The 16,458-nt window shown below is 43.3% G+C and overlaps 1 protein-coding gene across 6 annotated transcripts in view; it reads left to right on the top strand.

Moving 5' to 3' along the window:
* YIPF5 (Yip1 domain family member 5) overlaps nucleotides 1–16,458 on the top strand; it is a 116,543-nt gene that overhangs the window by 75,652 nt on the left and 24,433 nt on the right. For all 6 annotated transcript variants that reach the window (XM_086950662.1, XM_086950663.1, XM_086950664.1 and 3 more), the window contains exon 4: nucleotides 3,980–4,125. In XM_086950662.1, coding sequence (XP_086806788.1) covers nucleotides 3,980–4,125 — 146 coding nt within the window. The remainder of the gene's footprint in view (nucleotides 1–3,979; nucleotides 4,126–16,458) is intronic.

Raw genomic sequence — 16,458 nt, forward strand, 5'->3', positions numbered from 1 at the left:
GAATTGTAAGGCGGAGAGAAATAGCGTAACTGCCTGTCACTAACAACTTTTACTAAAACCACATTCTAATTTCAGTAAAGCAAATCCCCCGAAAAAGAGGCAACTAGGTTATCATCTTCCTATTGTGCAACAATATTGGAAAATAAAAATAGTTCTTTACTACTGTTGAATTTACAGTTTGTTTTTTCACATGTACACCACAATGATTGGGCATGAATATACTATGCTTTCTGACCACCTTAATCGTGATGAAATGAAATTAGTTTTTCTCTTTGTTAAATATAGAACTGGATCTCTTAAAAGGCACCTCCATAACTAGCCCATGACCTATTGTTACCTACTTTTTAATTCAGTCACCCATAGTTTAGATTTAACTGAATAGTACTTCTTAACCTTTAAATTTCCTTAGACCCCCACTTAATCATTAGTGGAACCTGGGGAACCCCCACTGAGTAACTACTGGAAGCTGGGGGCCCTAACCGAAGCATTTTCGATACATTGAATCTCAAAACAACAAATGCAAAATACAGAAACAAGCATTCATCAAATAAAGATACACACAATTACATATTTTATTTAATTGACAAACCGATATTCAAAAAAAAAATATATGGAAAGGTTCGAGCATTTCTAAATTCAATTGAAGCCACTGATTGTCCATACAATATTCTGTTTGTACTTGCACTGCTCTCATGAATCAATCTGCGGATACTAACTTAATTTTTAACCTTCATTTTCAAATTACTTCATATTTATAGACTGTTTTAAAATGTTTTGTTGAACAGTTTGCTTAATATTTATACACACTTTATTAATCTGTTAATATTATTTAATTTTCTAAGCAGTCACTTACCCCCCAGTGTGCTTCACAGACCTCCAGGGACCCCTGGAACACAATTAAAAGCCACTGACCTAGAGGTAGCTGGCCATTATTGCAACTCCACTAATGCCTAAAGTTAATTGAATTGACTACATTGCAGCTCAGTGGCCTGGAGTTAGCCAAGCGATATTGTGGGGCCCTACACATGGCCTAGAGTTAGCTTGCTTTTAGTGCTATCCAACCTTCGGTCTACAGTTAAGAACTTTACTGCGGTCCAGCCTGTGTTCTAGAGTTAAGTGAGCAGTAGTGTAGTCTTATTAGACATCAACCGAGGGAATAGTTAATAAGATGCGTTTTTTTTCTAGGAACGACAAATTCTAATTAGTCGAATGATGAAACAAAACATTTGTACTATGGCTGGAAAGGCATTATGGGACAAAAAGCCTTGTTTTTAGTCACAAGATGATCGTATGGTGATCTTGGGTATTTTAACTCCATAAGCTAGAAATAGATGTGCATTCCTTAAATTGCATTGCTTGATTTATAAAAGTTATCGTGTTCAACTGTGTTCGATAACTGGGCTGCTAATCTTCAAGCCACAGTGATCGGCACCTTGTGCAGAATTTCTTTCATGTCCTTACTCGGCAGAATGTATATTAGTGAAATTTGGTGTTGGTTCCTTTTGAGTTATATAACTTCTATGATTAAACAACAAATGCAGACGATGGATTTCAACTCTGTTTCAATTGCCAGTTTCTTTGAAGTTATGTTGAGGAGGACAGATTAACACCTTCGCGGCGGCGGCTATTCCGCCGCAGCGCTAAGGGGGCGGGGCGGCCGCACGGCACGCCCATGCTGGTGACGGAACCGCTCCGCCATCAGCCTCGGTTGAGCTGTGCTCATGACGGAGCGGTTCCATCATGGCCCCGCACGCTCAATGGAACGCCTAGCGCAGGCGCGGCGAGCGGGCCATGACGGAACTGCTCCGTCATCAGCACAGCGCTACCGCGGCAACAAGTGCAGTTCAGCCTTTGATGATCTTGTTCGTGAAAAGTAAGACTTCCGAAAGATCTCATCCTGAATTTGATCCCAACAATCATTGATTCAGATTTTCCACGGTTTCACCAGAAACAGCAGCCCGTGACTATTATGAGGGAGCCAGAAGAAAAAGGACACTTGTTAAGAAACCATGTCATGCGTAGGAAGCACTATAAGGGTGGCTTTAAAATATTGACTGATACAAAACTTTGCAGTAGCTCCCTAGTATGGGATGCTGCACGCTTAATGGGTAGAATGAGACTCGAGGTCCTTTTTCCAAGCTTTAACCACTAGCTCTCTGAAATCTCTCTCACTTTTCGGTCACTTATCTTGGTACCACTGTATCTTGACAGAATTGAGCATGTTCCGAGACCTTGTGTTTGCCATGGTTTCAGTGGCCGTAATGGGTATGAGAATGAAGAGTTTGTTCTTAAGCGTGTAATGGACAAGTAGTGGCGTGATGGCGAAAAGCATGATGGAGATTTGGAAATTTAAAACTCTACTAAGTGAGTGCATTGTTTTACTGCTAGGATAGTGGTAACTTTGCTAGGTATTGGCGCCACAGAGGAGTGTACACTTTTCCTAGTTATAGGTAATTAGTCTTATAACGTTTCAACGGTGCTACAAGGAGAAGAGAACCACTTTCCCTCTTCTGGTTAGGCAGATGCCACAAGATACTTGATACTCCTTTGCACACGTTTTGTATACACTATTGCAAATATATACATGTGTTTCCACCATACATTTCGCACACAAAATACATTTTCATTCCTTTTATTCAGGGTTGGTTGTTGTTTATTTCAGGAGACGTCACAGCCGACACGCGTTTCGTCGTTTTGGGGAATGTAACCCCCGACTTTTTCAAGGCTGTTAGAAAAAAGGGTAATGTTGTAATACATTACTTCTGATCTTAACATTTTTTCTTCATCTTTTGTTTATCATCATTTTGTGATTCTTAAATTATAACTGGCGGTGTGATTTACAGTTACAACAGTTAGTACATAGTTGTATTGATAATGCACAGAGTACTTTCATTCTGTGGGAATCATTTGTTTTTAACACCTTAAGGAGTATGAGCCCATTAAGAGAAATGGAGAGACCGGTGTGCGTGATATTAGCGTTATTTTAGGGATGGCATGCAAGTGATTTCTCAAGGACAATTGTGAATTATATCGGTGTTTTAAAGTTTGTGAGTTCATGCATATTTTAAGAACCATGCTCTTGGTACCTATTCTCCAATGTTTCGTTTGTTCTGTATAAAAGTGTATTGGAAAGGATTGTCAATTCTTTATCGTCCCGGCTAGTGGTTTATGTACATGAATTACACAGTCCTTCTTATAGGTATGGATATTACTTACATTTTTTGAGGTGATAATTCCAACCCTCAAAGGGGTTCTTGTGGGGATGATGTCAGTATAAGCAAATCTTCATCCATGTAGTAACCAGAGTATTGGTTCAATATCTGTCAGCTGTGAATAATGTATGAAACTTAGTGTAGGCTGTTGTAACTGTAAATCACACCGCCAGTTATAATTTAAGAATCACAAAATGATGATAAACAAAAGATGAAGAAAAAATGTTAAGATCAGAAGTAATGTATTACAACATTACCCTTTTTTCTAACAGCCTTGAAAAAGTCGGAGGTTACATTCCCCAAAACGACGAAACACGTGTCGGCTGTGACGTCTCCTGAAATAAACAACAACCAACCCTGAATAAAAGGAATGAAAATTTATTTTGTGTGCGAAATGTATGGTGGAAACACATGTATATATTTGCAATAGTGTATACAAAACGTGTGCTAAGGAGTATCAAGTAAGTGAGTGCATTGCCTGTTCTACTTTGATCAGTATTTACGATTTTTTGGCTGTTGGTTTTGATCTGCAGTGGTAATTAAAAGATTTTTATTGCAAATAATAGCACCTCAAAAGTGACCTATCAGCGAGTTACAAAGTCTTGTAAAAATAAAATAAGGATATAACAGAACTGTTTAAAATTCGTTGCACTGCAAGCTAGAACAGCACACATTTGATACCAACAGCACAAATGAGGATTCATGCAAAACTCAGGGTAAATACCAAATTATTTTCTACGTTTGTTTTCTTTTGTAACCTGCTGTAGAGCTTGGGATCAACTTCGACCACATCTGGCAGAAAACACTGACTGTGTTACACCCTTTGAAAGTAGCAGATGGAAGCATCATGAATGAGACCGACCTAGCTGGACCTATGGTTTTTTGCCTCGCTTTTGGAGCCACATTATTGCTGGTGAGATGTTTGCTAATGCCGTTTCTCTTCTCCCCTCACAGACACACTTACATCAGAAGAGACGTTTGCTTTTTCAAAAGTGTATTTAATTTGTTTATTGTTCTGCCTTAATAGACCAAATTCCATGTCACACACATTATTTTACATTTGATATAGTTCCAAAAAAATGCAATAATGACTCTCAAATATGTGGTCTGAGACAAGTTAGCTAGAACAGAACATAGGTGAGGGATTATACTCTTTTTAGGTACTACCTGAAAAGATGACTTTAAGTTTACCTAATGCGTAAAAAAACCTAAAATAATTAAATGAAAACAGTCTGATTATCATCAACTATCTTCTGGAGAAAGCATGAACCACGCAATGAGCTTGTGACGCACTTCGAACAATCAAAAGTATGTGTTACAAGTTAGCTCATGTAACGTGAGAGCAACATGGTGGTCACACACAAATTACATTTTACTCTCCATGTCAAAGCCACCAACAAAAAGCACAGTATGCTGTGGCCCTCGCTCATGGAGGATCATTTGTGTGCACCGTCTACTCTTGGCTATACTCCGTCTATCTCGATTCTCACATCTGATGATGTGGAAGGCCGCCCTCTGCCATTTCTCAAAGATTTTGCCCAGGTGCAGTCTGTGTTCCTCCCAGTCTAATGAGAAGTTCAGATTCCCGTGTATCACTAGCAAGCAAGCATTTTTAAAGGACAATTGAAGTAATGAATAAAAACGCAATGGGTGGAGTGCAATCTCACACAGTGAATGAATACAGAATGTCTCAAAGAAACGGCACATGTGCTGCCTAGGCTTGACCGAAAAATAGAATGACCCTGCTCCAGAGTAGCAGTTCAGTGTTTGTTCTATAGTCAGAGTAAAGTAACCCAAATGCGCTGCTCTCTTTTTGGCCTTCAAATATGTTTATTTTTAAAAGGACATTGAAAAGAGTCTCTTAACTGAATACTCCAGCTGACTGGATACTCCGAAGTTCTTTTCCCCTGCCGTGTTCCTCCTCTTTTCTGCTGATGTGTTCAGTTCTTTGGCTAAACAGTGGTCTCTAAGTTTCCTGAGTAAGAGGAGTGGTGAGGGTTTGAGGAAAATTAAGAACAGAGGGGTAAAATAAACACAAAAGACAACCGTATAACAAGAGGGATGAAGTAAAGGGAGTTTAATATGAGGTACAAAGGTGAGGTGGGGCAAGACATTACCGAGGGAAAGAAAGATGAGGTTGTCGAATGGAAAGGTACAAACCGGTAGGAAAAGGCAGGTAAAATATAGCTAGAGAGATACATATGTTTTATGAGAGAGGTAGAGAAATACAGATGGAGTCAAGGTAGTGAGAAAAGAGGGAGAAGCAGGGTGTGCACCAGTGTAAGAGGTAGAGCATGGGTGAGACAGGCTAGAAAGGGATGTGAGTTAGAAACAGCTAGAGACAGACACAGGTAAAGAGGTCAGATATTTAGAGAAGTATAGAAAGAACAGTGAGGCATACAGACCAAGAACATGAGAAGATGTATAGAAGGACAAGTTGTGCTGGGATATTGGTAAGGCATAGAGAAGAGTAGAGAGGGGTTAAGGGTAGAAAGTTGAGGTGAAGAGAAAAAAAAGGGGTGATGTAGAGACTGAGAAAGGAGGCTAGTTTAGAAAAAGTAGAGAGGATGAGGGCAAGAGATAGCTTTGATAATATATCTGGTAAAGGGGAGAGGATATGGCCTTACGGCTAGAAAGGTAAGACTACAGAGTGCATAGAGAGAGTTGAGGTTTAGTGAACATTTAGAGAGGTATAAAGATGTAAAGGTAAGACTAGAGTGGTGGAGAGAGAGTCAAGGTTTCAAGAGTGTCTAGAGAGGTATAAAAGATGTAAAGTTAAGACTAGAGTGTCTATAGAGGTATACAAATGTAGGAGTAATGCTAGAGTGTGGCGGAGAGACAGTCCAGATATGGAGAGTGTCTAGAAAGGTATAAAAGATATAAAGGTAAGACTAGAGAGTAGTAAGAGAGAGTAGAGGTTTAGAGAGCATCTGGAAGGGGTTTAAACGATGTAAAAGTAAGACTAGAGGGTGGCAGAGAGAGTAGACGTTTGAGAGCATCTAGAGGGGTGTAAATGATAAAAAGGTAGGACTCCAAAGTGCTGGCAAGAGGTAGGTTCATGAGAGGAGGCTGGAGATACAGGTAGATATATGTAGGTGAATTAGAGGATCCAAAAAGTGGGGCCTCATAATCAATCGGAAGCCAGCATTTCCCAAGCACAATGACACCAGCCAATGAAAAATATGAGAAGAGAGTAGGCGAGGCTTTCACAGCATACTCTACTACAGCGTGCCTTGCAGAGCGAGCAGCGCGATTGCCCGCTGCTGCTAGACTCGACCTAACAAATTGAAAGAATGCAAGTAGAAAATAAAAAACATGTCACTGTCTAAACATGGTGGGCATATCCTTTCAATAACTAAACCAAACATACCTGTGAGTGCTCGTCTTGCAGAGGTACTGTAAATAGTGGATTGTTGTTTTCAAGTTCTAGCATGGCCGCCACATTTAGAATTAACCTGCTGGCCCTCATGGGATTTTAGCACAGTGATACACTGTGAACTACAGCATTTCACATTGGGCCCCTAATTTAGAGAGTGTGAATACGAGGGATTTGGTGGAATGCTGATTAAATGAATAGGAAGCAAGCAACTGGTTAGCACTGCCTGGAGAGCTGTAGTATCTTCTTAAGAAACATTAAAGTAAAAAGAGGGGAAGCAAAGAAATTAAAGGGGAACTATAAAATTTGAAAATTGAAATCTAAGTGACGACCACCAGCCCTGCCTCTAAAGCGCACATATTTTCAGGTGAATGAACACGTGTTCAGAAGTGACAGTCATTTACACAGAGGCAGTGACTGATATGGACTGAAGCTGCCTTGGCTAGTGCAGAGTAGTACGACAGACCCGTGGCAGAACAGAACTAACTCAAAGGCCCTCAATGTCTCTGTATGGATATATTTATATGTCTGTATGTATTTTTTTATAACAAGATACTGGCAGACAGCTAAGGGATTCTAGCAAAAACTTAGCGTGCATTTAACCCTAGGGATTTGTCAGCACCAAACTTGTTCCCTACAAAGGTAATCTCTGGTATTACGGGCAGCAAAATACCTATCTGTAGCCTTTAATACAGAGAAATAACAATATACCATTAAATGCATATTGATTTAATGTATGCTTTTAACAAGCAATATATCAGGGTTACAATGTTCATCATAACTTTTCATAATAAATAGATCAGACCTATAATATCGAAAATATGTTTTCCTAGTGAACAAATCCAGCCTCAAGTTGTTTTTATTGGCTTGTCAGCATAACTGTTTTTAATTTATTATCAATTACAATAAGTATTGTTGATGGATGTATTAACCTGCAAGCCAGACTTCAACATCTATCTAGGTTCAAAACTGCCCTCCTCCCATCTGTGCTGCTTCCAGAGAAAACACAAAAAATTATCTAGTTATCTAAGACACTTTATTAGCATTGCAATGTTATGGACGTGCCCTTAAAAGTTCAAGATCAGACAGATGGATAAATATGTACTGTATCCCAACATGTGGGTGGCGCCAAAACCCCCTTTAGTGATGCTCACATAATTGTCTGGCAACAGCTACGGTGTCAAGCCGGACCATAAAAAGGGACATAATGCACAATTAAAATTGTGATTCAGTATAATACTCTGATTAAAAACAGATCCATTGGCTGTAAACCCTACACACGCTTCGTGATCACTAAATTAATTAAAGGAATCTTAGAAATATCACAATAACAAAGCAGTTACTAGTACATCATTTACTTAATGTATTCTTGCATATACTGTTGCTTGCGAACGCAACACTGTGAAATGGAGGCTCAGAGCACACATTGAAAACTGGGTTAATTTATTTTGAGTTTGCAAAGCTTTGACTGTTTACGATTCTAAAAATCGTGATTACTGAACACAATCCGTAAGAAAGAAAATCCAATGGTATTCGCACATGCAGATTTTCGGTGGCCTACCAGAAAAATGAACTGTGTTGTGTCCAAGTGTTTGAGAACCTGCATTACTGTGATTGTGCAAAATATGCTTGTCTCAAGCTTTAGAATTTGATGGTATCGCTCTCTAAAAATGAACGTAGCTCTCAACTTTATGGTCAAAGGTTGCAGACTGGTGTCTGCTTACTCGGGATTATCAACTTTGATTCAGAATGGGGCAGACCACAGTGTTAGAGCAATGGTAGCCCCACGCGGCCAAATATCTTGCACTGTACTACTTACTACACAGTGCTATCTCTATCTGATTTGCTTGCAAGCCTGCAATCCCAGTACCTACTGCACCTCTTCCACAGCAGTAGCACAGAATAAGAACATTATTCATTAATATGGGTTGATGTATTTAAGCCGATTATCATTGTGGAGGCCAAATGTATCTCATGTTTGTTACATACAGAGGCACTTGGCAACAAAAAAGAATAACATCCGAATTCTTTTCACATCAAAATTAACTGTTTAGGTACTACCTAAGTCCAGTGAAAAATGAATATTTCTTCACAAATCATCATATTATCCACATTCTCCAAATGTGCCAAAAGGCATAATGTTGGTACTGGAGTTAATACCCTCACCATCTCATTAAGCTCTATAAAGTGCCTAGTTAATCATCCTCTTCTGTTGAACATCAATAATACACAACCCGTTTGACACGGAAGAAAACGTTTTGGGCCTCCTTTTTTTCTATGAGTCTCCTTCACCAGGACAGAATTCTTTGAAAACTGTTGACAATCGCAAAAAAGTACCAAAGGTTCACAGATGTCAATGGTGATTGTGATTTGCAGTCTTCGCAGAGCATGATTTGCTTCTTTTTTAGGTCGAGGCTACCGTCGCACTGCGAAGCAGTGGGCAGAGCCGAAGACTTTATGACTTCTACAGTGGGGCTTTAACCCGCCACACTCTTCAATTGGCTAGCTTCGTAAATGGAGGCTAACCATTGGAAGAGATGTGTGTCACTCGGGGCTGGAGCAGATTTGTGGGCGTTGCTTGCTTTTTTTAAGCCCCGCCCCTTTTTGTTCGTCATTCGGAGGTGGGCGTTTACCTTTTTTTTTTGGGCGGCGCTTTTGTTTTGCCCTTTACCCCGGCCGCCGCCGGAAGAAGTCATCCTCAGGTGAGAGCTTGCTGTCCTGCCCCCATCTCGTTGTTCGTGCTTGCTGTCCTGCCCTCCAACCCACCCCCGCGCCGTACGTGACTGGCAGGGCTTGGCAGATGTAGCATTAGAAATCGTAATAGTGCTCAGGTTAATACACACAGAAAACCCGCTACGAAGGGAGGTGGTATGGAGGTAAAAAACTTATGCTAACTCCAGTAAATGTTTTTCTGCGCTTGGCCATGAATACCAGCTTGTTGAAATAAGACACGCTCTATAAGAGTTGGTTTCCCAAACGTGGAGCTTAAAATTGATTACACCAAGAGTAAACAAAAAGTCACGCCGTGCAGCGTTTACCCACGAGCAAAATGAGCCACAGAGGCAGACTGTTTCTGGTGCCTTTAGTTGTTATGTGCTCTTTCAGTAGCGTTTGCCCGAGTCTGACTTGCTTGTACCAACAGATAGTCGCCCAATTTACGCAGATAAAAAGCCAGCGCTTGGCACAACAAAAACATTGATGGGCGCCTTTGTGAGGTTACAAAATCATGCCATCGTGCCCCCAATGAAGCCTGTGGTCACGTGACGGCACCACAGCATGATCAACAAGTTTATTAAAAAATGCCATTCCAATTATAGTGCGCAGAATTAGCTATTCATTTGGAGTTTTTCTGGATCGCAGTTGGGATTGCAAGATTTCGGGCTATTGCCAATTATAGTAATGTGCGTCACTCTGCACTCTGCGTGGTCGCATACTCCTATGAGCAGCTGGGAATGTGTTGTTGAAGGTTCACCACAGCACAACATTCCAGCTGTCCGATGACCCGCCTCCTCTTACCCTTTACCACAACACCACAGATACGTTATCTGTCACACACCACGTGGAAGACATAACATTCGCATAAATGCAATAGCTTTGCCACCGCCCGGCTTTTCCTGGAGCAGGGACCTGCAAAGGGTAGGGAGTGCTGGAATGCATTTAATCCGAAATATGGATTATCAGGAACGTGTTTACATGTATTTTTCAAATGGTTTGACTTGTAAAACCTAGTTAATGAAAGGGGTATTTTTTCTGAGGGCAATGATTATAAGGTGAATGCAGTCAAATTCAATCAAATACCGTTTACACATTGTGATAGCTAAGCGTTGTCCCCCCCCCAAAATTTTTTTCGTAAGGCCTGCTTTGTTTGCTGTCAAGGTGACGTTTACGAACATCTGGATCCAACGCACACATTTGTTCTACGGCACACCCTTGCAGCATGAATGCATCCTATCCCCATTGAGGCCAGATAAATCTTCTGCAGCACCAAAGGGACATCACAAGTACTGTCTCAGGATTGAAACTTCAGTTTTTAGGGCACCCCCCCCCCCCCCCCCCCCCCCATAAAACAGGCAGCTGAGGCTTTAGAACAAATCAAGTGTCTCCCCAGCTCCCCACAAAATTAAACACATAAATAAATTAAACATCAGACAGGACTGTGATTGACCCTCTGCAGCGCTTTCTTGAACACCAATTCTGAGAATCAATGAGGAGCCGCCCTCTAGCCTCTGAACCAGCAGTTGCTGTCCCCAGCCTGTCGCACCCAGCAGCAGCTGCCATCTTTGTACCCCAGTGGCTCTGTGTCTGTCTGTGTGTGGCTCTGTGTCTGTCTGTGTGTGTGTGTGGCTCTCTGTGTGTGTGTGTGTGTGTGTGTGTGTGTGTGTATGGCTCTGTCTGTGTGGGTGTGTGGCTGTGTGTGTGTGTGTGTGTGTGGCTCTGTGTGTGTGTGGCTCTGTATGTGTGTGGCTCTGTATGTGTGTGGCTCTGTATGTGTGTGGCTCTGTGTGTGTGTGTGTGTGTGGCTCTGTGTGTGTGTGGCTCTGTGTGGGTAGCTTTTTTTTTGTAGGTGGCTCTATGTGTGGGTGGCTCTGTCTGTGTGAGGGTGGCTCTGTGTGTGTAGGTGGCTCTGTGTGGGTGGCTGTGTGTGTGTAGGTGGCTCTATGTGAAGGACTCTGTGTGGGTGGCTCTGTGTGTGTGGGTGGCTCTATGTGAATGATTGTGGGTGGCTCTGTGTGTGTGGGTGGCTCTATGTGAATGACTGTGGGTGGCTCTGTATGTGTGTGAGGGTGGCTCTATGTGAATGACTGTGTGGGTGGCTCTGTGTGGGTGGCTCGGTATGTGTGTGTGGGTGGCTTTGTGTGTGTGGCTCTGTGTGTGGGTGCAAATGCAATAGGTCTCGCATTTGCGAGAGATTAAGCTATTGGCATTGTAAATGACAATGCCATTTATTTATGTTTTAAAAACAAAAACATAAATAAAAATGTCATGAGCAATGCCAATAGCTCTAACTTTAACAATGCCGAGACCATTGCATTGTAAATGCTTGTTTCTCATTTTATCAGAAATTGATTCCGAACCTTTTAATTACATTTTTCAAATATCTTTTAGAATAACATCTATTTTCGTCTTTACGCATGGTCTTGTTTTTATTACACATCTATAATAATGCCACAGCCTATCAGACTTTCTTAAATACAACCATCTCCCAACATAACTAGACTTCTTGTGATGGCTTCTCTGACTGTTAGCCTAGTCTGCTTTGGATTTGCGATCGGAGACCGCCATCAAAGGGAATCTGGTGATGATGTGGACACAGCTACTTTACTGAAGATTGACGGGCTGCATTAGCACTAGTGATGCACACTTAAACGAAGACCATGCAGATCACACGAAATTTAAATTAAATTTTACCATTCTGAGCAATAGCAGTTATTGCCTTCAAAAATAGATTGTATGTCAGTGCATAGAGTACAAATATTTTGAGATGCCACCATCTCTAATTACTGCTACAGAGAATACCACTTCTGGGAATGCTGCACTATATAATGAGGAAAGAACAAGAGAGAGAGTGCAGCCCTTACCCCAAGTCTAACTCTAAACCTTATCGCAACCCAAAGTCTAGCCCTAATTATAAGACTAAGACTACCGGTAATACAAAATTTTCTAGCTATCGCGACAAGAATTTTAGATTCTATTAAGGACACGGAGGCGAGGATTATGCTTTCTCATTTCTTTACTGCACAAACGGCAGCCAATGGAAATAAAGTACAATGATAAAAAACAACATTTCCCATGAGGCTTTGAACCACGCCTCTCATAACAATAGCCAATTACAATAGTACAAAGCATATAAAGTACAGAGACACTAAATTGGCCTCCTCTTTCTTTGCGCGAACAGTCATAGTATAGTGAACAAGTCTTTTTAACTCTCAACGGAGAGAACAGTTCCTTTAAGAATTCTCAACGGAGAATAATCCAGACCCACGAAGAACATCCTCCGCCAGGAAGGGTCAGCGATACAATCCAAGGAAGGCACTTAACTCTTGTTGGAATGGTTTCCTGAAACGGAAAAAAGAAGTTTGAGAAAAAGAGGATCACCAACTAAATTCTCATAGGGCGGGTAAAAGTTGTTAAACAACATCATTTCAAACAACTTCACAATTATCTAACTGTCCCAACGGGTGGGATAATCCTCGCCTCCGTGTCCTTAATAGAATCTAAAATTCTTGTCGCAATAGCTAGAAAATTTTGTATTCTATGGCAGGACCGGAGGCTTCTGATTATGCTGGTTCAAAGCTCATCAATCACAGCATCAGAAACCTGAGGAATAGGTTTATATTAAAACACTTTAAACACTGAATCTGAAGACCAATCAGCTGCCTTTAGGATGTCCTCTAAACGAGAACCAAGTAAGTAGGCTTTAGAAGCCATCGCACCTCTCGCAGAATGAGCACCATACGCAGATATATCGATGCCAGCTTCTGACATAATCCATCTAACCCATCTGGCTAAAGTAGCCGCAGCAACTGTCTTCAAGGGCTTCTGAACAGAGATCAATAACTGGCCTAAAGGATCAGCCCTGTGTGCCCTAATACGTTCTTCATAACATTTGAGACATTGCAACACACACAGTTTGTTATTATGCGGAAAAGCAGGATACTCCACTGAGCGTGACATGGTCTTAGTCCGTCGAGTGATAACAAAGGAGGCACCTTGAGGAGAAAACATTCTACCAGCTAAATCTAAAGCTCTAACATCGGAAACTCTGCCACATGATATGAGACACAGCAACATAGTAAGCTTGGCAGAGAGCTGGTTCAAGGATAAATCCCCATTATCGGGCCAGGATTCCAACAGTGAAAGAACTTTAGTCACATCCCAAAGTGTGGAATACCTGGGTCGAGGAGGGTTCGCCACACGCACACCTTTGAGCAACTTACAAACTAAGGGATGCATCCCCACAGGCTTACCGTCGATGTGATCGTGTCCGGCAGAGATCGCCGACCTGAAATTGTTAACTGACCTGTAAGCGAGCCCTGAAGCGGCACATTCAGACAGAAAATTCAACACATCAGTCACATTTGATCCCACGGGATCCACCTGTTTTGGAAGGCACCAACCCACCCACTTCTTCCAAGATGCCGAGTATTGTTTCCTGGTGGAAGGAGCCCAAGCTTGTTGCATAAAACTGGAAGCTTCTCGTGAAAGGCCTGCAAGGCATTCATGTCTCCGGAGAGCGTCCACACCAATAAGGTCAACTGGTTCTGCAGGACTAGGGGGTGACAAGCGCCCACTGGGTCCTGCAGAAGCGTCTGGAACACTGGGAGCCGGAAGGGAAGGTCTACAGACAACTCCAGTAGCGTGGGAAACCACGACTGAGTCGACCAACAAGGAGTCACCAACACTACTGTCCCTCTCTGACGGCGCACCAGGGCCGCCACCCTCGGGATCATTGCAAACGGAGGAAAAGCATAATTCCTCCGGTGCCCCAAATGGTGAAGGAGCGTGTCCGTTCCCATCGCCATCGGATCCGGTCTCCAACTGTAAAAGAGGGGAAGATGGGCATTGAGGCGAGCGGCAAACAGGTCCATCTGACACGGGCCTCGCATAGTCATAATCTGAGCAAACGGCGCCGGATGCAGCCTCCAGTCACTGAAGTCTCGAAGGAAATGGGAGTTCCAGTCCGCTACCTGATTGAGCTTCCCCGGAAGGTATTCTGCCACTACAGAGATCTTGCGATCCAGGCAAAAGTGCCAGAATTCCTTCGCAATATGAACCAACATACGGGACCTCGTCCCTCCTAACCGATTGATGTATCTCACCGCTGACACATTGTCCATACGCAGGAGTATACAACAATTGCTCTTCAGCGGAGAGACAGACCTGATGGCAAAGGACCCTGCCAGCAACTCCAGGCAGTTTGTGAAGAGATAGTTCGTCTGCTGACCACCGACCTCCTGTGGTAAACTCCCCACATCGAGCGCCCCAGCCCCATTGACTGGCATCCGATTCTATGACCACGTCTGGGGCTGCGCCGAAGATCGCACGGCCATTCCAGGCTGACATGTGATCCAGCCACCATTGAAGCTCCTCTCAGGCTTCGGGGGAAAGAGGAATGAGGTGATCGTAGTGAAATTTCCTCTGTAGATAAAAGATCTTTAGTCTCTGCAGGGCTCTGTAATGCAGGGGGCCCGGAAAAATGGCTTGGATAGACGAGGCCAGGAGGCCCACAATCCTCGCCAGCACCCGTAAGGAGATCTTCTCCTTGGCTAAGGTAGAGACTATTTCCCTTTTTATGGATCTGATTTTGGGAAGAGGAAAAAGGAGTTGAGCGGACACAGAGTCTATCAGGAAACCTAAGAACTCCATCTGTTGGTTCGGAATCATCACCGATTCCTTGATGTTGATGACGAACCCCAGATTCTGAAGGAGGGACGTCGTCCACTCCAGATGGGAGAGAAGGAGGGACCGATCCTGGGCTAGAATGAGCATGTCGTCTAGGTAGACGATGAGCCGCACTCCCATCTCTCGGAGGCGAGAGATCACCGGCTTGAGGAGTTTGGTGAAAACCCAAGGGGCTGATGACAGGCCAAAAGGGAGCACTTTGTACCGGTACCACTGCCCTTTCCAAGGAAACTGCAAGAATGTTTGATGAGAGGGGCAGATGGGGACTGTTAGATAGGCGTCTTTCAGATCCAGACGGACCATCCAGTCGTTTTCCAACAGAAGATCTCGTAACAGATGGATACCCTCCATCTTGAAGTGTCGATAGGTAACAAAGGGATTGAAGTCTCCCAAATTCAAAACCAGGCGTTGACCGCCACCTTTCTTTTGAACCAGGAAGACGTTGCTGCAAAACCCTTCGGGAATTAAGGGTCCTACGGCAATGGCCTTTTTGGTTAAAAGCTCTTCGAGTTCTGAGTCGATAAAACTCTGTTCTAGACGGGGAAAAAAGGAGAGGACTGGGAGGGAAGGGTTGAACGGGACATTCTAACATCTCTATCTGGTAACCTTGGATGGTCTGTAGGACCCAAGCATCTGAAGTGAGACTTGTCCAATTCGTCACAAAATTGCGCAACCTGCCCCCTAAAGGGGCCAAGGGACATATAGGACTTACCAGATGATTGGTTGTCGAAGTTCTTGTAGCCCCTGTTGACACCCCGATTATAGCGGCCTCTGAAACCGCGGGATCTGGAAGGATAGAAACCGGCCTGGTCCGGTTCTTGCGTGTACCCTCTGCCACGTCTAGGGGCGTATCCTCGTTGAGGACTGGTGTTGGAATAGCGGCCGGTCGAGCGTCCTCTGCCACGGCCGGCCCTATTAGATACCTGGTGTAAGACTCTCTTTAAGGAGGCTTGGGATTTGTCCAGGGAGGCGAATGTGCTGACAAATTTAGCGATATCCTTCACAAAGCTGTTGCCAAACAGCTGTCCTTGCGCCAGAGGACCCGGCTCCGATGAAGCCAACTCGACCAGCTGAGGATCAATCCGGAGCAAGACTGATTTCCGCCTTTTGGAGGCTAGTGCACAATTGGCATTCCCCAGCATGCAAATGGCCCGTTGCGCCCTGCCCGCTAGGACTTCAGGGAGGATGGCATCCCCCGTTTCTTGGGCCTGGAGGGCCAATTCCAATATTTTGGCCAACGGCCCCGACGGGTCAAGGACCTTATCCTGGCACGCTCTGAGCGCGCGATCAATGCCTTTTTTGGGGTCTTTCTTATACTTTTTAAGAAAAGTCGTCATGGAAGTGTCAATGTCTGGGGTAACAACTACCTTGTGGGCCAGGTCAGGTCGGGGACATTCGGATTTAAGGCGGGTCCTCACCTCTTTGTCGAAGCTCTTACGGAGGTGAGTCTGCAGGTACTCCACCACT

Source organism: Lissotriton vulgaris, unplaced genomic scaffold, assembly GCF_964263255.1.
Source record: "Lissotriton vulgaris unplaced genomic scaffold, aLisVul1.2 SCAFFOLD_3111, whole genome shotgun sequence".
In the NCBI taxonomy this organism is placed as follows: Eukaryota; Metazoa; Chordata; class Amphibia; order Caudata; family Salamandridae; genus Lissotriton; species Lissotriton vulgaris.